At 35.3% G+C, this 26379-nt stretch overlaps 2 protein-coding genes across 4 annotated transcripts in view; one reads left to right on the plus strand and one right to left on the minus strand.

Moving 5' to 3' along the window:
- ERCC6L2 (ERCC excision repair 6 like 2) overlaps positions 1-26379 on the minus strand; it is a 126251-nt gene that overhangs the window by 50877 nt on the left and 48995 nt on the right. For all 3 annotated transcript variants that reach the window (XM_037797159.1, XM_037797158.1, XM_037797160.1), the window contains 4 exons: positions 25103-25174; positions 24280-24425; positions 14387-14482; positions 5292-5391 (listed from right to left, as the gene is read on the minus strand). In XM_037797159.1, coding sequence (XP_037653087.1) covers positions 5292-5391; positions 14387-14482; positions 24280-24425; positions 25103-25174 — 414 coding nt within the window. The remainder of the gene's footprint in view (positions 1-5291; positions 5392-14386; positions 14483-24279; positions 24426-25102; positions 25175-26379) is intronic.
- On the plus strand, positions 5862-7441 carry LOC119505032 (cytochrome c oxidase subunit 7C, mitochondrial-like). The gene is made up of 2 exons (XM_037797719.1): positions 5862-5903; positions 7235-7441. The coding sequence occupies exons 1-2, from the start codon at positions 5862-5864 to the stop codon at positions 7439-7441; spliced, it is 249 nt and encodes an 82-aa protein (XP_037653647.1).

Below are 26379 nucleotides of genomic sequence, written 5' to 3' on the forward strand. Positions count from 1 at the left end.
GCCACAGAAATGGGAGGTAGGCACTGGGCACCCCAGCAAGTTCACTGTGTGTGGTAATATAGACCTGCCGGCTTCTGGCGGTACTCTGTTTTCCACTGGCCAGCAAGACCTGGGTTTGTTTTAGAGCTCTGCTTTAATGGTTGGGTCTTCCATATGTCTCAGCCAAAACAGGGCCAGGTTTCTGTACAGGGCATGTAGACCACCTCCTGTGGTCCTAAGAAAGGGTCTGGAGCAACTTTTTGAAGTGTTTCAATTCCCTTGCACCTTCCGAATTGTCCAGGAGATGGCACTGTTCAGTAACTTAATTGTCCTCAGAGGCTGCTTTGCCTTCAAGCACAGGCTGTATCTACACAGGTGAGCTGAAACTGTGGGATTCCTATGACCTCACTATGCTGGCCAAAATTTGGCTTGATGTTTGGCTCCAAAATGTCAAATTACTCCCTAAGCTGACCCAGTACTCCTGCCTTCCCCCAAGGCTAGGAAATGGCTGCCTGCTGCTGCTTCCCTCAAGGGTGGGGGAAGGGCTTTTAGACCCAGGGCTGGAAACACAGTCTCTGTCCATGTCTTCTCAGTCTCTTTGTCCCTCACTGACCCCGGCCTTGAGATGTTCTCCCCTGTCTCCCAGGTCTTCAAATGGTGGGGGTCTGTCTCGCTGCACTGAGAGATTTTATAGACTGTGCCCCTGATGGGAGGGGTCCCATTTGCTGATTCTGTGCCTTTTCCACACTGAGACCAAATGAGGGGGACAGGAGAGGACTGGCTTGTCCAGAATGGAAAATTACTACCTGATATTTCTTCTCTTTCTTCAATTTGACATTTGCAGGGTCCTTTTCCAGTCTATATCCTCCTCCAGAGTTTCAAACAATTCAGAATTTTCCTTTTTTGTTGTTGTTGATTCTCTGAAGATAAGTTTTCAGTATCTGGTTATGTTGCCATGTTGATGGCGTCACTCTGTCTGCTTGGATTTTGATTAGGATTATGCTGAATCTGTAGATCACTTTGGAAAGAATTTATATCTTAACAATTTTGAGTCTTCCAATGTATGAAGATGGTATGTCTCTCCATTTACTTAGGACTTCTCATTTCTCTTGAATGTTTTGAAGTGTTCAATATAAAGTCTGACTCGAATTTTGTTAAATTTAGTCCCAATTATTTTGTTTTGATACTATTATAAATGTCATTGTTTTAAAAAATTTCATTTCCAATTTTTTGTTGCTAGCATATAGAAAAATACAATTGAGTTTTGCATATGACCTTATATCTTGTGACCCTGCTTAAGTCACTTATTAGTTCCAGAAGGTTTTTTGTAGATTCCATAGAATTATCTACAGATACAGGCATGATGCCTGAGAAAAAATTCAGTTTTATTTTACAGTTCTTTCTTCCCTCCCTCCCTCCCTCTCTCTCTCTCTCTCTCTCTTTCTTTCTTTCTTTCTTTCTTTCTTCTTGCTTTATTGCAATGGCTAGGCTTTCTAGTTCAATACTGAATAGAAGTTGTGAGAGAGGACATCCCAACCTTAGGCCTAAGTTGTCCATAGATATCCTTTTTCAGACTGAGGAAGTTCTTATCTATTCCTAGTTTGCTGCGAGTTGTTACCATGAATGCATATTGAATTTTATCAAAAGTGTTTTTTGCATATATTGAGATGATCATATGATTCTTCTCCTTTGTTCTGTTAATGTGGCAAAATTTGTGGGTTGATTTTTAAATACTAAACCAACCTTGCATTACTTAAATAACTCCAATCTTTCATGGTGTGTTATCTTTTTTACATACTCCTGGATTCAATTTGCTAATGTTTTGCTAAAGACTTTACTTTTATGTTTATGAGAGGTCTCATCCGTACTTTTCTGTTCTCATAATGTCTTAAAGAAGTTTTGGTATCAGGATTCTTCTTTAGAAGACAAATTAGAAGTGTTCCTTCCTCCTCTATCTTCAAAAAGAATATTATATGTTTAATAGAATTTACCACTGAAATCATCTGTGCTAGGATCTTTCTTGTGGGAAACTTCTGGATTACAAATTCAATTTCTTTAACAATGTAGGGCTAGAATTTTCTCTTCTTTGAAGTTATTCCTCATAACTCACTAATAAGAAGTTACATGTCTATCTAATTCTAGTGCTTTTGCAGGCAATGATTTTTTTCCTCTCCAGAAAAATTTATCTCTGGAAATTTTAAGGATTTTTTACATTGTCCTTGGTGTTTCACAATTCTAGAAAGATGGTGTAAGTATGGGCCTATTTTCATACATCTTATTTAGCACTTGGTGGGCCCATATAATTAGTGGCCTCTTGTTTTCTACTTTTTAAATGCTTCTTCTTTTATTTGGGGTTTCTTCCCTTCTCCTTCTTCTGTTCCAACTATAAGACTGTTATGGGAACTTTTACATGTAATAGCATCCATTTCTCCTAACTTTTCTTATATGTGTTCTATCTCTGTCTTTTTGCTCTGTAATCTTGGAAAATTGCTTGGCCCGTTCTTTTAGATGAATTATTTCCTCTTTGCTACTAAGCCCATCTGTGGTGTTTTTCATTTTCTGGATCTCTAATGAAACTTTTCCCTAGTAGTCTGTTGTTTCAGGGCTCCTACAACCTGATTCATCCCTTTGAAGACATTTTTTATATTTCTTTAAAAATCTCCTTCAGTCTTTTCTCCTAATTTTGTTTTCTCTAATGTTAATACTTCTTTAGTGCCTGCATTCATTTTCTATGGTTGCTGTAACAAATTACAACAAGTGGGTGACTTAAAACAACAGAAATTCATTCTCATGGGGTTCTGGAGGCCACAAGTCTGAAATCAGTATTACTGAGCAGAAATCAAGGTATTGGCAGGGCTACCCTCCCTCTAGAGGTTCTAGGGGATAATCTGTTCTTTGCCTGTTTTGGCATCTGCTGGCTACCAGCATTCACTCTCTGACTCCACAGTCTCATTTTCTCCTCTTTTGTCTGTGAAAAATCTCCCTCTGCCTCCTTCTTACAAGGAAACTTGTGATTGCTTTAGGACTGTCCCGGATAATCCAGGATAGTCTCCCCATCTCAAAATCTTTAACTTAATCATATCTGCAAAGACCCTTTTTGTATGTAAGGTCACATTTACAGGTTCCAGAGATTGGGACCCAATACCTTTGGGGGGCATCACTCAGCCCACTACAACGCCTGTTTCATAGTAGTTATTTCCCTAAACTCATTAATTATTCTTGGTTGAGTGTTTACCTTTGCTTTTGCAGTTCCTTCTTAACCTATAAATACCTTACCCACTTATCTCAGCCTACTCCAGTGATTATTGGGAGGGTTTCAAGTATTTAGTCTTTAGAACAAGGAAGAGATCAGCAAAAATTCAAAGCTCTGTCTTGCTTCTTTATTCCCAGGATTTCCACTTATTGTTCCCACTTGAGAACTGACACTTCTGCTTACTGCAATTTAGTCAACTTGGATAAGAATGTAAGGGTTAAGCTACCTTGTTGTATCATCAATGATACCCCAAAGAAGGAATACCATAGTTAACCCAAGGTTCCCTTCTCATTTTAGTATCTGCTAACTCTGAGCTTGGAATATCCAGAAGTTACACCAGTAGACTTCTGATTGAGTTTAGTGTGGTTTCTTCTTTCACGCTGATCCTAACTGCCTTTTATCCTTAAGGATTCCTAATAATTTCTGGGTCACAAGAACTCTTTTTGCTTTCCAAAATTTTAAAAGTTGTGTTGTTTTTTACTTTCAGATAATTTTTGGATTTTTTTTTCCAGAACAGATTTGAGGAATACTTGGGAGGCTAGAGTGTCTGCTCCATATGCACCATTGGTTTAAACGCCAAAGATTCCTTAAACCATAATTAATACCTTTTATTCACATGATTGACTTATCTTTATTTGTGTCTGCCAAGTTGTATGGTAGAAACTTTCCTAAGTGGCTCACATTTAAAAATATTTAATAAGTAACTAGATCATATGAAATTCTAAATACTTCAATTACCCTCATCTTTTGAAGCTTTTCTTCCCCCTCCAACGGGCCATTTTATTTCATTAAATGAGTCAGATAATGGATAAAAAGGAAATGTATATACTAATAGAATTGAGAAAAATGAGAACGTGATTGAGGAAACACTCTTACAGCAAGTCTAAGAAGGTATTCTAAAGAACTGTTTCTAAGATGAAAAAAACAATATGCTACTTTTTCCAAGATTGGTTAAATTTGTCTGAAAAAATAATTTTTAAATAGTTGTGCTTTTCCAAAGAACAAAAAGATCAAAGGTTTCTTATAGAGCTAAATGCTTTAAGAAAATAACAAAAACTTCTGTGTAAAGTTCTTTTTTTAGAATTAAGAAAATAGCATAAATTTAAGATTGGATCATTCTTAGGTTAACTATCACCAAATGTGGCACATGTTTGCTCTTAAATAGATGCCAACTGAATATATAGGGAACCATCCAAATTTAACATTTATAATTAAACTTGAACCTCAAACCAGATCTTCTCAAGTGAGCAGTTATAAATGAAATAAACTTTGTTTATTTAGGGGCAAAAATGGAATGGTAATTGATATCCTAAGGCTATAAAAGAGTGAATGCATTTTTAGATGAACACAGAAAGCACTAGCACTATAGTTAACACACTTGAGTTCTGTTCCTATAATGTCATTCACTGGGGTGACTCTGGGTTCCCAGTTTCATTATGTATTATAGGAAAAGGTTGTATTAGATCTCTCTAAGTAAGGCAGTGCTCCCGAGTCCTTTTTCATATCATGGTGCATATAGAAAATGGTAGCATATGAACATCCCCCGGAGGGAACAGAGGAGGCTACTCAAGGCTGGAAGCTGGTATAGGCGATGTGCTGCCCAGAGAGCTTTGGGGATCAGTGTCTCCAGGCACCTGTAACCCATCTGTAGCATACCCTTCCTTGGCCCAAAGTTTGGGGGAGCTGTGACCTTGCTACTCCAATTGTGGTTTCTGGACTGGTAATACTGGCATACCTGGGAGCTAATTAGAAGCAAAGGATCATGGGCCCCAGCCCATACCTACTAATAAGAAGCTATATTTTAACATGATCCCTAGGTGGTTCATGTGCACACTGATGTTTAAGAAGGACTGCTCTAAGAAATTCTCAGCTCTAAAATTCATTGAACCTAAGAATCTATTTCATAAGAAGTATATTCTAGAGTATATGTCATAATATTATTAAATTCCACATTTTAGTAAGCAAAATTAAAAACTGATTTTTTACAAAAATCTGCCCCTAATTTTTGAAAACAGACAAGTGTTTACTTTTTAATTAGAAAAAAATGAAATATATTTACCTGCTTGTATACCTGTCGTAAATACATGATCTCTTCCACAGTTCCCAAGGATATCAGCCTAAGAACTTTGACATCCCTGCACTGCCCAATCCTATATGCTCTGCAAAAAGATTTAAAACAAAAATAAACAAAAATCAAGTGAAACAACTTTGGGTTCAAGAGATAGCTTTGGGACATGACAATGCAATGTTATTAAACTTTTAATTAATTTTTAAAGAAACATTTTTGTTTCAATATGCTATATCATTTAATAATGCAAAAATAGAAATTCATATTAAATACTAGCTACTGAAAAGTATTTATAGAAAAAACATAACTGTCAACTTTATTTCTGTAACAAACATCATCTTCCATTGTCCCAAAACTTTTCCTAAGTTCATACTTTTCTTTTTATGACAGTCTTACGTAAATGAAAGTTTGTGTTCCCAAATGATTACAAAACTCTCAAAAATGCAAACTAACCCATAGTGACAGAAAGCAGATCAGTGGTTGCTTGGGGATGGGAAGGAACCAGTGAGGATGGGAGGGATGGATGGATTATGAAAGGGTACAAATAAAATTTGGGGGGTGATGGATGTGTTCACTCTCTTGATTGTGGTGATGGTTTCACAGGTACACACATGTCAAAACTTACCAAACTGTACATTTTCAACATGTGCAGTTTATTGTATGTCAATTATATCTTAATAAAACTGTTCAAAAGTTAAAAAACAACAACACTGGGGGAAGCAAAGTTAATCACCTGGAAAGCCTGTTGAAGTGTAGATTTATAATATTCAGCCACAGAGATTTTGACTCAGGAGCTCTGGAGGAAAGCCCAGGCTATGCATGCTTGGCTGGTACTACAGGTGTTTTGATACTAATCACAGAGCTAATTAAAACTCTAACTTGACTGGCCATACTGGTTAACAATGGGTCTATTCCCTGCAGCTTCTCCCAAATGGATGCTTTATTGGATGCTTTGAATTAGACTACCTGTTCCATAAACATGGGCAAGACCATACTGCCTACATGCTTGAGAATGTTACAGTTTGGGGGAAACTATTTTTAGCATGTATGGCCATTCTATATGTTGCATTTGATGCTCACATCCTCTCTCTATCCTTTCACCCATTCCTCCTCAAAGAGAAGGGTTTCCACTAGAGGGCATCTTGGGGTCCTGCAAATCTTTATGTACAACCCCAGAGGGGAATGGGGGGTCCTGTTATCCGGCTCACCAGGGGAAAGTGACCTGCATTCTTGCTTCCATCCTACAATCAGGATGCTGAGGGGCTCATGATCTCTTTCTCTCCTACAGTGCATTTGAGCTCTCAAGAAGAGATATGGATCTGAGTAAATGTCCTTGAGGTGAATGCTCAGTCAATTGTTTGGGGAATGGGATAGATTCTGTTAGAATGCACATCCCTCATCTTTACAGACAAAATTTTATATACATATTATTTTGGACCTATGCTTCACCAATTTCTTGGTCCATAAAGCAGGAATTTTAAGTGAAGGATCTTTTACCATGCAGGGACAAGTATTGCACAGTCATTATACAAAGTGTAGGTTAATAGCTTCATTTCTCTTCCTGGTTCTTCCAGCCAGAGAGTTAGTAGAAGGAGAGGGAAAGGAAAAGGAATGCTGTTTATTTAGTTTTGTCGTCAACTAACTTTCACTGAGTTCCACTCTGTGTGTGGCACAGTGCACTGAGCCTTGAGGGGATACTGGGATAAATAACATATTAGTTCTTTATGGCCTAGATGAAAAAGAATAAAATTACAACAAATGTCATAAGAAAAAAAATCAGAGATTTGTTTATTTGACCATTCTCCTTGACAGCTGTCAATGGAAAAGCTGCTTAAAAGTATAGGCTCTGCCTTGCACACTAGAGACAAGGTCAAGAAAGCATAAGGAGTTGGGTGTCACCATTTCTTCTGCTCTTAGTTTCTGGCTTTTTGCAGAGCCTCCAACAGCACCCTGTAGGGCAGAGCATCCAGAGGTTCAAGGCCTCTGTAGTCCATAGGAGCCACTATGAGGAGTGTCCTGGGAGGAATTTGCCATTTTCAGTGGAAAACAAGTGGCAGGTACTAGTTATGATGACTTTGTTCTTTGGATCTGGATTTGCTGCACCTTTCTTTTTAGTAAGACACCAATTTCTTAAGAAATAAGGATGTTTTAGTTCATTAATGAAACAGCTGTGAAGATGAGCATTCTAAAAATCTCAATCCTAAAATAACGATCAAACTCTATTAAATTCATATTAAACTTGTATAGCATACAGGATATGTTTGTAAACAAACTTATGGCATAAATGCCTAATGCTTCTTATTCTTTGAAATATAGAATGTGTTAATTGAGTATGTGCTTGGTTTTTATTTTGGTAATATTCCATTATTAGTTTTCTGATTAAAATGTGTGTGTATTTAAAAAAAAAAATGTATAGGCTCTGCATGGATTCAGATCCTGGCTCTGCCACTTAACTGCATGTGAACTTAGGCAAGTCACTTAATTTCTTTGTGCCTCAGCTTCCTCACATGTAAAATGGGTGTGATAATAGTGCTTATCACACAAGAATATTGTGATTGTCAAGTGAGATAATCTATAGAAAGTACTGAGAACTGTTAGCTGTTATTATTCCTTTGTCCTTATTCTTACTGTGGACCCTGCCCACTCAGGGTGGGTTTTGATTAGTTCACTGGAGTATTTAAGAGAGAAGCTAAGAGCCGACACAGACCTGGATGCTGGCTGACATTTGGAGATGCTTGGAGATGCAGACAGAAGGTCGTCTGGAGATGCTAAGCTAAGAGATGAAGACCAGAGATTGCCCCAGAGAACCTAAGAAGGACCCCTAGACACTTACAGAGAACCCCTGGGAGAAAGAAGCAAAGATGCACAGGAGCTGAGAGAAGAGGAGCCCAGGGACATTTTGGAGAAACCCATTTCTAAATGCAACCTGGGAGCAAAGGACTAGCAGATGCCAGTCACATGCCTTCCCAGCTGACAAGAGGTGTTCCGGAAGCCACTGGCCTTCCTTCAGTGAAGGTATCCTCTTGTTGATGCCTTAGTTTAGACACTTTTATGGCCTTGGAAATTAGGTTATTTGTAACCTAATAAATCCCATTTATAAAAGCCAATCCATTTCTGGTATTTTGCATAACGGCAGCAATAGCAAACTGGAACATGCTTCCTAAAGTCTTTGTGCGTATTTGACTTTTTTCCTTGGATTATACTTATCAAAGTTTATTTTACTGTATTTTCAATGAATTCTTTAAAATTTTCATTTATTATGTTTACATTGTTTTTATTTCAATAATTTATATTTTTATCTTTATATAGTTCCCTCTATTTTCCTTAGGGATATTTTGTTCTTTTTCTGACTTTCTAAATGATCTCTTTTGTTTAATTCAGCCATTCATATTTCTTAACAAGTGAACTTAAGACTCTAAATTAGCATCAGAACTTAAAAACTGATTCATTGTTATTTATGTCTAAGTAATCAATGTTTCTCTTTTGATTTCCTTTTTGATCCAAGAGTTGTTTCCAAGGGAAATTTTTATTAGCTACATGTTTACAGTTATTTTCTAGTTGGTTTTTTTTTTTTTTTTTGTATTGGAGTCATGGAACATCCTATGTTATTTCTATTAAAATATATGGCCACTTTTTAAAATATGCTACAATTGTTTGAAAAGACTGAGTATTCTCTGTTGTTATAAACTTATATTTATATATATATTAAATTAAGCTAGATAACTGTGTTATTCAAATTACTTATATACTTACTTATTTTGCCTAGTTGATCTATTGATTTTTGAGAGGGGTATATTAAGTTTCCCATTATGAGTGTAGATTTGTCCATTTCTCTTCATAGTAGAAGATTGCTGACTTTGTTATGCACTGACTGCTACACCTTCCTGACAGGTTGTATTCCTTTTTCTTTTGTTTATTGCCTTTAGCTCTGAATTCTATTAATATTTTGCTTGCTATTGATACTGCCACTCTTTCTTAATTTTTGTTACTATCTCCCTGAGTAGATATTTTTCTATATTTTTATTTTCAACATTCTGTTTCTTTTTATATTTTACATATGTCTAATAATAAACATATAACTGAATATAACTTTTCCTTTTATCCCAATTTGAGAGTCACTCTCTTTGCTTTTCTTTTTTTTTCCCCCAAAGGGAGTTATTTTAAAAAGGGAGTTTTAATTCACTCAGATGCACATTTGGACTTATTTCTGATACCTTATGTTTTGTATTTGCCATGCTTTCTGAGTTCTATCTACCTGCGCACACTCCTTGTTTTCTATTATTTACTGAAATAATTTCATGTTCTTGGTGCTCTTTTGTTGTTTGAAAGTTTTACATCTAATTTCCAGTGTTTCTCATCTGTATCACAATCATCTGAGGTGTTTTTTTCCCCCCATTTAATTTATTTCAATTTCATTTTTTTGTCCCCAAATTATATTTTAATATAATACCCTGACTGTCAAGAAGTAGTTAGTGCTCTATATGACTTGGGCTCTAACATTTTTTTTTTTCTTTAAATTCAGTTTTATTGAGATATATTCACATACCATACAATCATCCATGGTGTACAATCAACTGTTCACAGTACCACCTTATAGTTGTGCATTCATCACCCCAATCTGTTTTTGAACATTTTCTTACACCAGAAGGAATCAGAATAAGAATAAAAAATAGAAAAAAAGAACACCCAAATTACCCCTCCCCCATTCCACCCTATTTTTCATTTAGGTTTTGTCCCCATTTTTCTACTCATCCACAAGGTTTTCACAGTCACACTGTCACCCCTTGTAAGCTACATTGTTATACAATCATCTTCAAGAGTCAAGGCTACTGGGTTGGAGTTTGGTAGTTTCAGGTATTTACTTCTAGCTATTCCAATATATTAAAACCTAAAAAGTGTTATCTATATAGTGCATAAGAAGGTCTAACAGAGTGACCTCTCAACTCCATTTGAAATCTCTCAGCCACTGGAGCTTTATTTCGTTTCATTTTGCATTCCCCTTTTGGTCAAGAAGATGTTCTCAAACCCATGATGCCAGGTCCAGATTCATCCCCAGGAGTCATACCCTGCATTGCCAGGGAGATTTACACCCCTGGGAGTCAGGTCCCATGTAGGGGGTAAGGCAGCAAGGTCACCCACAAAGGTGGTTTAGTTGGAGAGAGAGGGCTACATCTGAGCAACAAAGAGGCACTCAGGGGAGACTCTTAGGCACAATTATAAGCAGGTTTAACCTCTCCTTGCAGCAACAAGCTTCATAGGGGCCAGCCCCAAGACAGAGGGCTCAGCACATCAAGCCGTCAGTCCCCAGTGTTTGTGGGAACATTAGCAACAATCCAAGTAAGGAAGTCCAACACCTCTGCATCTTCCCCAGTTCTTCAGGGTGGCCCTGAATATACATTTTTATTCTCCACTCAAATTACTTTAGGATGTGTTGTTATTTCATTCTAATCTATATAGACCTACCATAGCTCAATTCCTATTCAAAGTTCCATGTAATTGTAGTGTTTGAACAAATTGACTGTAGAAGTTACTATTGTTTAGAAAATATAGGTCCTACACCAAATAAATATCTCTTCCCTTGGTCTCACATGGAAGTTGAAGTTTTAACAGTCAGTTTCAACCTTTACCCTTTGGCTCGATTTGCTCTAGTCTTAACCAGATCTGCTTTATTCATATCTTTAATTGAAGTCTGGACTCTAATTCAGTTTTTTTTTTTTAATAGTTTGTATGCGTTAATACCGATATTCATATCTCCCGAGCTCTAGCTCTGAGTGTCAGGTGTAACACAGATACCCAATGTTCCAGAGACCAATTGGGTTATACACTAAGAGATCAACATCTCACAGTTTGGAGATAGCCTTTACAGTTCAGGAACAGATGTGACTGCTGTAAGAGCTTACAATCTAGTGACCATTACAATAATCATTTCCCCATTAGGCTGTGCTCTAAGATTCAATTCTGAGTTACACATTGTAGTTAGTCCATATCGGTGAAGAATTACAGTGTTTGCCTTTGTTTCTGGCATACTTCACTCAACATGCTGTCTACAGGATCCATTCACCTCACTGAGAGTCTCGTTGAGAGTCTCACAGCTTCATTCCTTGTAGTTGCTCAGTATTCCATTGTGTGCATACATCACAGTTCACCATCTGTTCCTCAGTCAGTGCACCCTTAGGCCACCTCCACCCATTGGAAATCATGAATACTGCCTCTATAAACACCCAAGTGCAAATGTCTATCCATGTCTCTGCTCACCTGAGGTGCTTTTTAAAATGCATACTCAAGGGCCCCACTCTAGACCTACCGAATCAGAGTGCCTGGAGGGGTGCAGGCCTGAGCATCTGCATTTTTAAAAAGCTCCCTGAGTGATAATTATGCCCGACTCTTTTAGTTGCTGCCCTTAAGTTTTTTGCTAGCATCTAAGAACACATTTTGACATGAATTCTGAGAACTGATCAAGATATCCTGATGTTTCCCTGATGAAAGGAAAATTCTAACACAATCCCCAAATGTTTTCTTGAGATTATATGGAGCTTTAGTTTGTGGTTGTAACTAATTTTTTTGTACCATGGCTTCAAATTTTTGAGAATTACTTTTTTATAATTTCATTAAGTCTCTCAGCCACACCATCAACAATAATTTAGACTTAATAGTAAATATCAGATCTTTGACTACTACTGCTTATTATAAATTATGACTTTTTCATGTATAGATCAGTATTTCATTTACTGGCTTATGTCCTTGAGGAATGTTTTCAGACCAGGAGTAATTAATTTTCTGAGTCCCTGGGTGTCAACAGATGTTTTTCTTTTGTTCCACATATTAATGATTCTTCAGCCATTGATTACAACTACAAGTAAAAATAATTTTTCAGATAGTGATCTGAATTTTGCCACCTTTAACTACTCTATTGTCATCTAGAATCCTACCAAGCAGAAGTCTGATCTGCAGAAATGAGTGATTCTCAGTTTTTGTTGTTGATAACCTGTGTGTGTGTGCGTGTGTGCGTGTGTGTGCGTGTGTGTGTGTGTGTGTGTGTGTGTGTGTGTTGATTTTGGTTTTTATAAATCATTCTTTTTCTCTTTCTCATTCTGGAATCTTTTAATCCTTCTCTTTATCTTTGGAATTCAGAGCTATCACCAAGATATGTCTATGTATGTTTTTTCTCCCTTTCACTTATTATTCCTGCTCAGTACTCAGGAACCCTTCAAAACTAAAAAATTTTTTCCAAATATTTTGTCAATTATAACCCCTATTGTTTCTCTGTTCTTTATTTCTGGCATAGACAGATAATGGCTTTCTGGATTTTCCCCCCCATTTTCTTTATTCATATTTCCCATTTATTGGTTTCTCGATTTTATGTTCTAAAATATTTCATTCCTTTTATCCTTCTTATTAATTTCTACCTTTAGCCCTCTCCATTTTATCATTCAGAACTTCCACTGAGCTATTTTATTCTGGCAATCATGTCCTAATTTCTAAACATTTCTGTTTTCTATGCACCTTTTTCTGTGGCATCCTACTCTTACTTCCTTTCCTTCAGGTCTGTTTTTCACCTCAGCCCTTCTCTTTCACACTGCTGGTTTTATTACAGTGTCTCATAATTCTTAATTGTCCATTCATAATTACAAATGAGGAACTGGTGGATTGTGCAGGAAAGCTGGTATGGGTTTCCACAAAGGTGCAAAGTTCTCTGCAGTCTTTTTTGACCTTTTTTGTGTCCTGTGGCAATTTCCAGTTTATCTCCCCTTTATGATTTGGTTCCAAGGCCCATTCTAGAAACATTTCTACAGGCAGATTTCCTACTTTTTAAAAAAATTTAGGAAATTACTCTTAAATCAGTGTGCACATTATGGCCAACCCCTCTGTACATACGGGGTGTGGGAGAGAATTTGTTTCAAAATCAGCACTTTAATTAAATTCCCAGAAGGATGCTGTGCTGGTTTGAATCTATTATGTCCCCCAGAAAAAGCCATATTCTTTGATGCAATCTTGTGGGGCAGACATATTAGTGGGGATTAAGTTGGAACATTTGGATTAGGTTGTTTGCATGGAAATGTGCCCCACCCAAATGTAGGTGATAACTCTGGTGAGATATTTCCATGGAGGTGTGGCCCCACCCATTCAGGGTGGGCCTTGATCAGTGGAGCCATATAGATGAGATGTATCAGGCAGAGGGAACTCAGTGCAGCTGTGAGTGACATTTTGAAGTGCAGCTGTGAGTGATGTTTTGAAGAGGAGCTACAGCCAAGAGGAACACTTTGAAGAAAGCACAGGAGCTGCAGATGAGACACAGTTTGAAGATGGCCATTGGAAGCAGACTCTTGCTCCAGAGAAGCTAAGAGAGGACAAATACCCCAAGTGCAACTAAGAGTGACATTTTTGAGGAACTGTGGCCTAGAGAGGAATGTCCTGGGAGAAAGCCATTTTGAAACCAGAACTTTGGAGCAGACGCCAGCCACGTGCCTTCCCAGCTAACAGAGGTTTCCCAGACACCACTGGCCATCCTCCAGTGAAGGTACCCGATTGCTGATGTGTTACCTTGGACACTTTATGGCCTTAAGACTGTAACTGTGTAACCAAATAAACCCCTTTTTTAAAAGCCAATCCATTTCTGGTGTTTTGCATTCTGGCAGCATTAGCAAACTAGAACAGATGCACTCTGGTCTATTTCTACATCCTGTAGTTGCTGACCCCAAGTCTGACCCCAACGTTGGATGGTGGTTTTTATTCTCTGCTAGTTTCTTAATCATACAATTCCTATTTGCTTTCTGACTTGCAAGAGGTTCACAAAACTTCTGATTTCCAGTAGTGACCTTTCCTATTTTCCTGTAGTAGTATGGATTTGTTTTCTTATTAAATCAATTCCATCATATTAATGGGATTTTGAGATGGATGAGAAATAAATGGCTATTATCAGCTTGCCATTTGGATTCAAAAGTTCAGGATGATGTTAAATAGAAATTTTTTTACCAAGTTTCTCTTATCTTCTAATCATAGACATATTATGACCAATTTAAAAAATTCAGGGGTACTTTTAGATTAGAAGTATTTCCAGGTCACTTCAAATGTTGTCAGTATTATACCTGTCAATGGCTTGAAGATCATTGGCTGGATTCCAAGTAGGATCAAATAATACAACAACATTGGCACCAACAAAATTGAGGCCTAGTCCACCAGCCCTGGGGGAAAAAGAAAGGAGCACATTAAAATTGCAAAAATTATCATGTTATAACTTAATCATGCAAGGTTTCTATAGCTCAAACAATACAATATTACATTAACATCATAAAGTAAGGTGATTAAAACAAAACAGGCCACAAATGGAATATCTATGGAATATTCTTTTTCTAGCACTTTGGAAAAGCCCTAAAACATTTTACCATTAGAGTTCATGTAAGTATGTTGTGCTTTTTTACAGATTTCTGGATACTCAGAAACTATTTCTCAAGAGTTTTCTAACATAATTTTACAAAACTGTTAGTTTATTCCAGCTAAATAAAGTAATATACATACTTTAAAATTCAATCCAGGAGGAAATGCGCTTCTCCCTGTTCTTCCCACTAATTAAAGCTAAAGACACTGAAAAGTGGAGGGAAGAAGAGACTGGCTAGGGACCTCAGGACCTAAAGAATGACACAGCAGTGAGTATTCTGGCTTTCTTTGTCTCTTATATATTCCAGACTGGGTTCTGGAGAAGCCAACCAAAAAGCCCCAAGAAAAGCCTTCTCCTTTAACTGAAAACTGGGAAAAACATACCCTAGCAAGAGAGAAAAATGTTAGACAATAACCATTCTAACCCTGCCAAGTACTACAGAAAAATCCGTGGCCCACTCCCACTCTAAATAGCAAAGGCTGAGTGAGGACACTAAGCAGACTTCCACCCTTGCCTGACTGTAATGAGGCACCCGTCACCCTGCTGGGACGGTGGGTATTAGAGAAGGCTGAGTGAGGAGCTGGGACTCGCATCTCCACCTAGCAGTAACAAGGCCACCCTCTGTGATGTCAGGGGATGCCACATGGGGAGCAGACCGGGAATGGTGGATTTCCACCCCCACCATTCTTGCACAGTGTTAAGAGGAGGCCTGCTAAAACAGATTTAAATAGGGTATAGAGTCTCATAATCATAACGTAACACTCAACATGTCCAGGCTACAATAGAAAAACTACTTGTCATACCTATAACAAGGAAAATCTCAACTTGAATGGGAAAAGACAATCAACAGATGACAACACCAACATGAATCAGATGTGGAATTACCTGACAAGGAGTTTTAATGCAGTCACATAAAAATGCTTCAATAAGCAATTATGAACATGCTTCAAAGAAATTTTAAACATAGAAAGTCTCAGCAGAGAAACAGAGTATATAAAGAGGATCAAATGGAATTTTAGAACTGAAAGACACAATAACTGAAATTAAAAACTTGCTGGATGAGGGATGTGGGCAGCCTCTAGAAGCTGGGAAAGGCAAGGACATAGATTATCCTTTAAAACATCCGTACCTGCCAACACCTTGGCTTTATTTAGCCCAGTAAGACCTATTTTGAACTTCTGATTTCCAGTATTGTAAAATAATAAATATATGTTGTTTTAAGCCAAAAAAAAACAACAAAAAAAAAAACAAAAAAAACCATAAAACTTGCTGGATGGATACTCAATAGTAGAGTAGAGATGACAGAGAATAGAATCAATAAATGTGAGTTCAGATCAATATCATTTACCCAGTCTGAACAAAAGGGAGAAAATGGACAGAAAAAAAAAATGAACAGAGCCTTAGGGGCCTGAGGGACAAGAACAAAAGAGTTAAATTTGCATCCCTGGAGTCCCACAAGGAGAAGAGAGAGTGGGACTGAAAAAATATTTAAAGACATATGGCTGAAAACTTCCCAAGTTTGGCAAAAGACATAAACCTACAGACTCAAGAAGCTGACTGAACCCCAAACTGGACGAACCCAAAGAAATTCATGCCAGGACACATCATAATTATACTTCTGAAAACTAAAGACAAAGAAAGACTTGAAAATGCCAGAAAAATGACACATTACTTATAGGGGAACATCAATTTGAATTACAGTAGATTTCACTTCAGAAACCATGAAGACAAAAATGAAGCAAAGCAATGTTTTTCATATACTGAAAGAAAAGAATTGTCAACCCAAGAATTCTATATTCAGTGAAAATATCCTTCAGGAATGATGGGGAAATCATGACATTCCCAGATTAAGGAAAACTAAGAGAATTTGTCTCCGGGAGACTATTCTAAAAGAATAGCTAAAGGAGTTCTTGAAATAGGAAATGAAAACAGAAGGAATCCTGGAACAACAGAATGGAAGAACAAACAATGGAAAATATAAAAATGTAGGTAAATACAATAGACTTTCTCCTGTTGAGGTTTCTCAATTATGTTTGATGATTGAATCAAATATTATAAAATTGTCTGAAGGGATTTTCAAAGTATGTAGAGGAAATATTGAAGACAATTACACTATAAATGGAGGAGGGTAAAGAGACAAAGCATGGTAAGGTTTCTACACTTCATTTGAACTGGTAAAATGTTGACACCAGTAGACTGTGATAAGTTATCCATCTGTAATGTAGAGCAACCACTAAAAATCTATACAAAGAGATACACTACAAAATACTATAGATAAATCAAAATAAAATTCTAAAAATGGTTCTAGTAACCCTGAGGAATGCAGGAAAAAGAAAACAAAGAAACAAAGACCAGAAAGTACAAACAGGAAAACAAAAATGTAAGGAACCCAGAATAAAAGAGATTTAAGAGATATGAACAAATCACAACATATGAACCTTATTTAGATCCTCATTCAAATAAACTACAAAGAAAAAATTACAAGAAATTAGAGGAAATTTGAACCTTGAATGGACATTTGATAACACTGAGAAATTACTCCTATTTTTAGATGTGATATGGGTATTATGGTTTTATTATGAAAAAGAGGTTTTATCTTATACTAAAATACTCACAGATAAATTAAAAAAAATCAATCCATTGATAAAAATGCTTTTAAAAGTATAAAGAAAATGCTATTCTTTTGAAATTCTAAGAACTTGCAAATAAACACATAACTATTATGTAATACTGGGAATTCTGGGCTGTATTTGTTAGAATGAGCACCATCAAAATACTGGTTTTATTTGCCAAGCATAACTTCAGCTCATGTTTATAGGGATCATTAAAAGAAATTCCAATAATAATAACCCAACAGCTTCATACTTCAGAGTAAACATGTAATTCATAAAATAATTACAGCCTTTCTTACTCATTAGTCATAAGGACCACCAATGCTATCTGGTTAATTACTAAAATACATGTACATTTTAACTCTCATCACCAAAATAACAACTAAATCTACCCATAATGGACAGTGTTTAAAATGGGGCTCCTTACTGCCACGTTGTTCTTTAACTGACCATTGATATTTTCAAAAGAAAATCAATCTTGGAGGTTTGAAGTCTAAAAGACACATATAAAATATTTTTCATTATTTTCACTGGCTAATAATAATAAAAATAAACTAAAATCTGGAATTTTTTATTCTAAAATTGGTTCTTTAAAGTTGCTCAAAAATAGAAGGGAAGTAACAAATAAGCAGGATGTTACACCAAAGGGATTCATGTTCCTAAAAGACTCAGAAAAAGAAGGCTAATGCAAACCATAACATTTGACAGTGAACAAAAGTTCTCCCCTGAAACTTTAGGAACGTGGGTAAAGAGGTAAGATGATCAAGGTATTAATAAGATTTGATTCAAGGGAAAGGAGGCATGACATTTCAAATTTGTAGCTTTTTATTTGTATTGGCAATGTAGTAGGGAAAATGAAAAAGCTAAGAGAGAGATAATATTTCCAAGAACAGAAATTATAAGAATACTTAAATTCCAGTAAGACTTACTGATATACATAAAGTTATTATCTATGGAGGTTCTGGATCATTAAATGTGAAAAGGAGAATGAACTGAGGAATTGTAATGGTAACAAATATTTCTCAAGAATACATTTCTAAAAAATTTAAAGGCGTTATCAAGATACTTGTTTTAAAAATTATCTGCACATAAATGTTGGTAAACGGAAATTTCATTTAAAATTTGATCCTGACATTTAGGCCTGCTACAATCACCCAGCTGACTTTTGCTTGAGATCTAGATTTTCAACATGAATTTCCAAATACTAACAAAACAAACAAACAAACAACAAAATCCTTGTAAACTAAAATGCTTTAAACCAACAAATATAATGATTATTTGTGTGTGTGTGTGTGTGTGTGTGTGTGTTGGGGGGAGGAGAACAGCTAGGAATAAATGCTCATGGAACAATTTAATATGCCTTTAATGGATCCTTTTCTCCTTAAAACAACTCATCCTGTATTTTTAGCCTGCATCAAAAACTTCATCTTGTAGTACACGTGCAACCTGGCATCAAAATGTATTCAGGCTTTTTGTATCATTCCATATTTCCCTATACCGAATAGCTATATTGGCGAGAATATTCTGATGGATTCTAAGTTCACCAAATAGAATAGAACCATATATATATAGAATGAATGTTAAAGACCCAAGAGTTCACTCCCATCACTGTACAGAAGAATCAAGTTAATAATAATAATAATAACGAGCATTTGAGTATTGTTATTATAATGACAGCCCCATTATTGGTTCTTACTTTATGGCAGGGACTGTAAATCACTACTAGTATTTTTATTATTAGAAAGGTCTCCTGGCTCTATTGCTCTTTGCTTAGCATGCTGTCATGGCATTCAACACTAGATTTCAATCCCTCAAAACTGTCACACAAAATAAACATTTTTGAAAAAAAATTTTAATAAGAATTTAGAACTCTTAAGTAATTTGAATCATTTTCATCACCATTCAAAATCTAGTAAATTCTATCTTAAATTAACGACAAAAACCCACATTCGCTCTTTAACCTCTTCCCCTATTTTACTTTCCCTAAGGGTATATAACAAAAAAAATGTCTTTATCTTTCTGGGGAAGTGAAGATATGGATTTCTGGAATAAAGTTAAGAGAGATAAAAAATGACCTTTCCCCAAATCCTTACAAACTGTATGATTTGTGCCAGACTATTTAGAAGTGCCCATATCATCTGGAAAAATGGACTTTGGGAATGTAGTTCCCTAAATCCTTAACTTAATCCTTAGAAGTGAATAACTATGAAAGCATCATGGCTCACGTACACTGTTTTCTTAGAAAATTATTTCTAGTTGATCAGTATGTGGTATGTGATTCTGAGTCAACATGAAGTATGAAGTTGTGCCTAGTACTCATGTAACAGATATCTTTTTTCCTCTTATATGGAAGCCAAAAGTTTTGTCATTAACCTGACCTGTGGTTAAGGAATATAGTGGGGAAAAAAAAAAAAACAAAAAAACAAAAAACAAAGATATATATTTTTGGCATTTTTTTTATTAATATGAAATTACTTATTGCTTTTGTTAGATTCATTTTTCTATCATCCAATTTTAATTCCTTTTGGAATGAAGTTATTCTAAAGGAATTTTTTGCAATAAAACTGAATGAATATTATGTTTGTCTACTGAGTTAAAGGTATCAGCTTCCTGAAAAGCTAATAATATTTTAATCACAGCAATTCCCATGTTTTGAATATTCTGGGCTATGTACCCTACATTGAATAATATAAAATGATAAAATTTTGTATATTTTAAAAGGAAAAGGAAAAGGAAAGCAAAAGTCCAAGAATAAAATGATTTTCTTTCTTTTCTTCAATAGTTTTTCTAATCTCAACTCTTTCAAAGCCTATTGCAGAGGCTTTATTTTTCCAATTTTCCCTTTTCAGATATCTAGACTATCACACAACTGAAGCCACAGTTACACAATGCTTTATGTTGGATATTATTGTATTAAATAATTATATAAAAAAGAAGTATACCTTAATGTCCAACAAAAAATGCTTTTAATGAATTTAAGTTTTTATTGTTCTGAGTTAGCTATTATAAATTGTCAAATGGACTATCCATTTAAAGAATGCTTCTGAGAAAACCTAAATTAACATAGAGATAGCATGTTCACGCATAGGAAGGCACAATATCATAAAAATGCCAATTTTCTTCAAAGTCATTTATAAGTTCAATGATTCCAATAAAATATCCAATCCCAGGAAAAATTCCAGATGACTCTTCTTTAAATAAACTGAATGAAATGATTATGGTAACATAAGGTTTAAGGTGTTAAGGCTGATACCCCAGAATAAAGATAATTCAGAGAACAAAAGAGGTTAGAAAGCAAGAAAAACTTTAGATTACAAATGTAATTAAAATAATTAATTAAAATAAAAGGTTTGGAAATGAAATTTCTCAGAGCACAGAGCAAAAAGACAAAAATGTGAAATACTAGAGAAAAGCTCAGATATACAAATAATCAATATAGTAGTTTTAAATTCAACTAGCTGGAGTGAAAGAGAGAGAGAGAGAGAGACCAGAGAAAATGGAGCAAGGCCCGTTGATAAAAAATAATAGAAGAGAATTTTTCCAGAGTTAAAAAAGAATACAAACCTTCAGATTATGCCTGGCATAATGAATAAATGAAGACCCACACCAGGATATAGATATCACTGTGAAATTTCAAAATACCACAAATGAAGAGAAACTTATAAGTTCCCAGAGAGGAATTAGTATCAGATTGGCAACTGACACCTATTCAGCAATATGAAATACTAGAAAACAAAGCTGCAATCAATGCCTTCAAAGATCTCAGAGGAAATGACTCTCAATCTAGAATTCTGTAGTTGGCCAGAGTAGCAATCAAGTAAAAAGGCACAAATAAGACACTGTCTAACATTCAAAGACTAAAAAGTTTACTCTCTATACATACTGGATTACAAAATTACTTGAGGGTACTCTGATAAAATAAGGAGCAAAATCAAGAATGAAGAAGGCATGGATCCAAGAAAAAGTAGATGCAATGCAGAAAGCAGTGAAAGCAAGCTTCAAGATGACTGTCCTTTGTCAAGCCTAAAGAACAGCCAGTCCAGATTGAAATCAGAGGACAAAGGCTTCAGGAGCAAGGTCTCCAAGGATAAAGAGAACTCAACAGAAGAGAAAGTATGAATGAGAATTAGTAATATATTGGGGATTATTACAAAGGGCAAAAATACTCTGAAGGGAAAAACTGAGCAAGAAAGTCAAGATTGAAATATTAAGTGAACTGAACTGCTCAAACATAAAACAAGGGATGAAGTGTTAGAAAAGAGAAGTCCTTTGAGGTTGATGTTAGGACTATTGTCTTTGACTTGGCCAAGAGATTATGAACCTTCAGAGAAGTTATCTCAGCACTACTTGGCCAGCATTTAACAGTGTCTACAAAGATCACAATAATGTAGATGCTGGGGCTTGGCTTTCAAATTTTAGAACCAATCTTTGGACAAAGCATGGAAGACCTGGTTGTTGTTATAGCACTTGATGAAAACATTAATACCTTTGACTGGGTAAAAGTTAAAACAGCTGACAGATAATATTGAGAAAGGTAAAAAAGGGGAAGAAAGCGCATTTAGATGATCCTGTAGAAAGTTGATGGATCAAACTTTAAAAGCTGAAGTATAATAAAGTTACAAGAGTAATTGAGAGACAATAATAATTAAAAAAAAAAACACTGTGAGGAAAGGAGGAGGAGAGAGTAGTGTAAGTAGATTACAGAGTCCAAGTTGTGCAAAATTGAAAAATTTAAAGATAATCAAAGATTTAGGATCCCAGCCAAATGATGGACTAAGCCAATGTGAAAACCCTTTTGTTACAAACATCTAGAAATTCAATATAAACTATTGCAAAGGAAAAAACAAAACAAAGACTGAGCTTATAAAGCAAAAGCGGAAATCTCTAGAGAACTAAGGCCAGATGGTATTCAGGAGGATCATTCTCAGGCAGCCCTTCAGGAGAGTGGAATCTCTTTGGGAGGGGAGGGGTGTTAGGTCATTTGATCCAGGAATATCTATGGGTTTGAGTTTTAATGCCCACACAGGGACAAGAGACAGGGCCAGGAGCCTGCCCACAAAAGGCTAGGAGTTGGAACGGAGACACCTGCATGAAGCCAGGGCCATCAAAGAGCTGGAACTTCAGGGAAGGGAAGACTTGGGAAAAAACTTGCACAATGACCTAGAAGAATAAAGAGTTTTTATCTTCTAAGATACTAAATGAAGGGGGAAAGAGAAAGAGAGACACCCCTATGAAACACTGGAACCCTAGGCCTGAGCCTCATGTGAGTTTAGGTCTACATTTGCCATCCAAGGTAATGTCTAAGTGGAAAAATTAACATAACAGTTGGTCCTGGTTATTGCTTACGTGTCTTCAAAATACATTTTGAAGAATATATTTATTATATCATGTTCTTTATTAAGGATTTATGCAATAAATTACTCCTTGAATTCAATCACAGGAAACCAGGAATCACAAACCTCTCCCCTCACCTTAGCTTCCCTTGCCTAGCAGAAGCAAAACCAAAACCACACTAGTGGAAAACTCCTACAACCAGTCTCCAAAGGATTTTCACAAAGGAGAAAAAGCCCCACTGAAGATAAGCTCAAAATAAAAATTAAGGAACACACAAAGAAATCATCTACTGTAAGAAAGAGCCAGAGGAAACAACAAACAGAAGGATGAGCACCCCTAAGTAAAGGACTTAATGGAGGAAAATTACCATTCAAAAAGACATCTTTTTTAAAGTATGATTAAAATGACTAAAAAAGAACAACAGAAAGGCTATAAACCATAAAGAACAAAGCATAAATAAAAATGGTCTGGCAAAGTTGAAAAAGAATTAAATAGGACTTCTAAAAATGAAAAATATAGTCTTTAAAAATTAAAAACTCAATGGATATGCTTAAATAGCAGTTTCTGATATAGTTGGAGAGATAATTAGGAGATGTATGGGAGATCTCAGGAAATTATACCAGAGGTGAACAGAAGAGGAGAGACTGTATGTAGCTTGTCATCGTAAGTTCTTCTGTACTATTTAATATGATATTTAATGTATGTTTCACTTCCAAAAACATTATTTAAAAATTATGAATGCTTATACACAGTATTATGTCATCCAATGTTCTGTATGTAAGGAACCATGTGAGAAATTACTTCTTAAATTCATTCACAGGAAAATAGGAACCCAAAGCATATTCCCTTTTGCCTAGTTGCAAGAATTTAAGAATCGTTTCAGTGCTCACTAGCAGTAGCTCACTCATTATATTTTATTCTTTAAGTGATTTCTATTCTGATTTCATGTCTATGTTTTGCATTTTATACATCTTTTTAAAAAGTTTCTTGAAATCCTTTTTAGAAGACAGTGGGAAGAGACCTATAAATCTTACTATATTAAATGTCAAAAGTTACGGATTTTTTACCTTACAGAAAGGGATCACTTTTACTTAGGTGTTTATATTGATTTAAATCTTTCTCAGAAGTGTGGATATTCTTGAAAAAGGCTTTAATTAGACATTTGTAAATGGGTGTTAGAACCGATTTAACTTTTATGAAACCTATAAATGTGGAGCTGCTCTGGTTGAGACAGGGGGAGGCAGAGAAGGAAACACCTGGCCCCAGGCCCGTGGGCTCCTTGAGCACAATGTGAAAACTGCTGCTAATGATGATTCTCAGTTACTCGATAAATAAGAAGTCTGACTGTTCTGAACACTGGCAAGAGCCAAAACACCACTGCAGAAAATTCCTAGAAGGAAACATCATCTTTTCATTGTTATCTTTAGAAAAACAGACTTATAAGGGGAATTGAGTGGTGACAAAAGAAATAAGAGAAAAGGTTAGGTAAAATTCAAGATACGGTTATTTCAGTCACAACTGCTTCTCCTTAAAGCCAAATAAAACAAAGCAATATAAGCATAACCATTGAAAATTAATCCACGGGTAGTTTAAAAAATTATCCTAAATCTTAAAAATAATTAGATAAAAATAAAGTTCTCAAATTTTACTTTCTTACATTGTAGAGACAAGGCAAATATTAACATCTTGTGTACTGTTGAATTCTTTCACAATCTTGATTCTTTCCTCTGATTTCGTACTTCCATCAAGTCGTCGGTAATCAAGCCCAGACGCCATGCAATATTGCTGCAGCACATCAAGCAACTAGAAGAAAGGTAGGGAGATGAGCAAATACTAAGTCTTGGTTTATGTTTCATATCATTATAGAGATCAGGTTTACTAAGTATTGATTATTACTGCTCACAATTGATTATTACTGCTCACAATTTCTTTCTTATAATTATAAGAGTACAAATATTTTTCTCACTCTAACCCTTATACTTTTCCTCCTCTAACCCTTATACTTTTCCCCATTATCCTGAAACTGGCTTTAACTTTCAGCGACCTTTGTTACAAAAAAAAATCAACCTTTCTAAAAAAAAAAAAAATTAATCTTTCATGTTTTCTTTTTTTAACTAAAAGACACTAATAAAACCAAATAAAGAATTATTGGCCAAATCATTTATGTATATATATGTCATTATTTGTGCTAATTTCTAAGTCATAAAATCTCTAAAATGTGTTAAACAATTGTTTGCTCATTAATAAAGACATCAACGGAAAATTCCAAACTATCTTTGAGTTTGCTATTTGACAGTAACCCTGATCTAACTCAGATTTAAGTATCTGTTTTAAAACTTTGTTTTGTTTACCTCACTACCATTTCCTACAGAATGTATGAAGACTGAAAATGAGGCTGGAAGTTGCCGATGCCCCTTATGCTTTATGCTTCAGAAGGTGGGGCTAGGGCCAATCAAGAATATACTTCAGAAGAAACTCACCTTGGTAGAAAAGGAGAAAAGAAGAACTTTATCTTTGTTCTTTCTGCAATGATTTAAAAGCTGCTGAAGTACCTGGAAATGGACCACAGAACATCAACAAACCAGTTCAAACTATAAGTACACTATATACACATAAACATCACGAATATTTCTTAAAAATTCTTTTAATACAACCTCAGTCATCTTTTCTAATGTCCTTCATTTATGCCAAGCTAGAGAAACAAAGTATTAAATATTATGTCAAATGTTATTCATGATCATATTGTCAATAAGGAGGTAAAATTCCCAAATACTTTTATTTCATTTCATCTGGTTTTAATAAAAAGGAGGCATTTTAGATTATCGGATACATTTAAATGGATTAATTTAATTTCCAAAATATATTTTCTCTATACCTGCAATATGTTGAAAAACCAAATTACAGAGTAGCATTCTTTTTAGGAAGTATTTAAATTTTGCTCTAAATAGATGTAATGAAATGTGTTCAATTATATCTAGGTTCTAAAAGCCTGGGTATTTATTTTCTTAAAATAATCAGTTAGATAAATACCTCTTCTCATTTTCTCTGCTCTGTTTCTCTATTTACAGTAAGCCCTGACTTCCAGATTCATTTCTGACCTCAAAATGCCAATAATCTGTCCACACACAAGGTGCTTTTAGGGAGGAAGCAAATAATCCAAAGCCTTGTATATTATAGTGATACTGACATTTTTAAAACGGGCATTTCCACATCTGGCAATGACAGCTCCACAACACTGTGGAAAAGCAATTCACAAAGGAAAAATGGAATTTTCTATACTAAGTCAAAGGATTTTCTGAACAATGTAATAAACACTTAAGCAATTTTATCTATTTAATGATAAGCATTTAAATTTTAAATAAAAATTTATAATCAATATAACACTACCCTTTTAATATTTGAGCAAGAAAAGACATTGTGCTAACTTTGATTATTAACTCTCAGTCCCTCAAAAGCAGCTATGGAATTTTTTTAGAAAGTATTCAGATAATCAATAAATGGTGAATAAAAATGTCAAAGACTGGATAAATATTATTTTAACGTTTGGAGAACATATAAAGTAAGTTTTATTTGTATTAGCTTTATCTTTTAATAAAATAAGTAATTCTATATGAAGTACGTACATCTGAATTTCATTTAAGACAGTAATATTTTAAAACAAGGAACTCTTGCACTCTGATTATTTGGGGTGATATCAAACCTACTGCAATTTAAAAAATATTCTTGAATATTATACCATAAAACAAAAACAAAAACA

Source organism: Choloepus didactylus, chromosome 10 (genome assembly GCF_015220235.1).
Source record: "Choloepus didactylus isolate mChoDid1 chromosome 10, mChoDid1.pri, whole genome shotgun sequence".
Taxonomy (NCBI): domain Eukaryota; kingdom Metazoa; phylum Chordata; class Mammalia; order Pilosa; family Megalonychidae; genus Choloepus; species Choloepus didactylus.

What these genes read in the sequence shown, in the direction of transcription:
- LOC119505032 (XM_037797719.1), top strand. Translation starts at nt 5,862, where the DNA reads ATGGATGTGTTCACTCTCTTGATTGTGGTGATGGTTTCACAG. An exon ending in TTGTGGTGATGGTTTCACAG is followed by an intron (nt 5,904 to 7,234) that starts GTACACACATGT and finishes GGCTTTTTGCAG; the next exon opens with AGCCTCCAACAGCACCCTGT.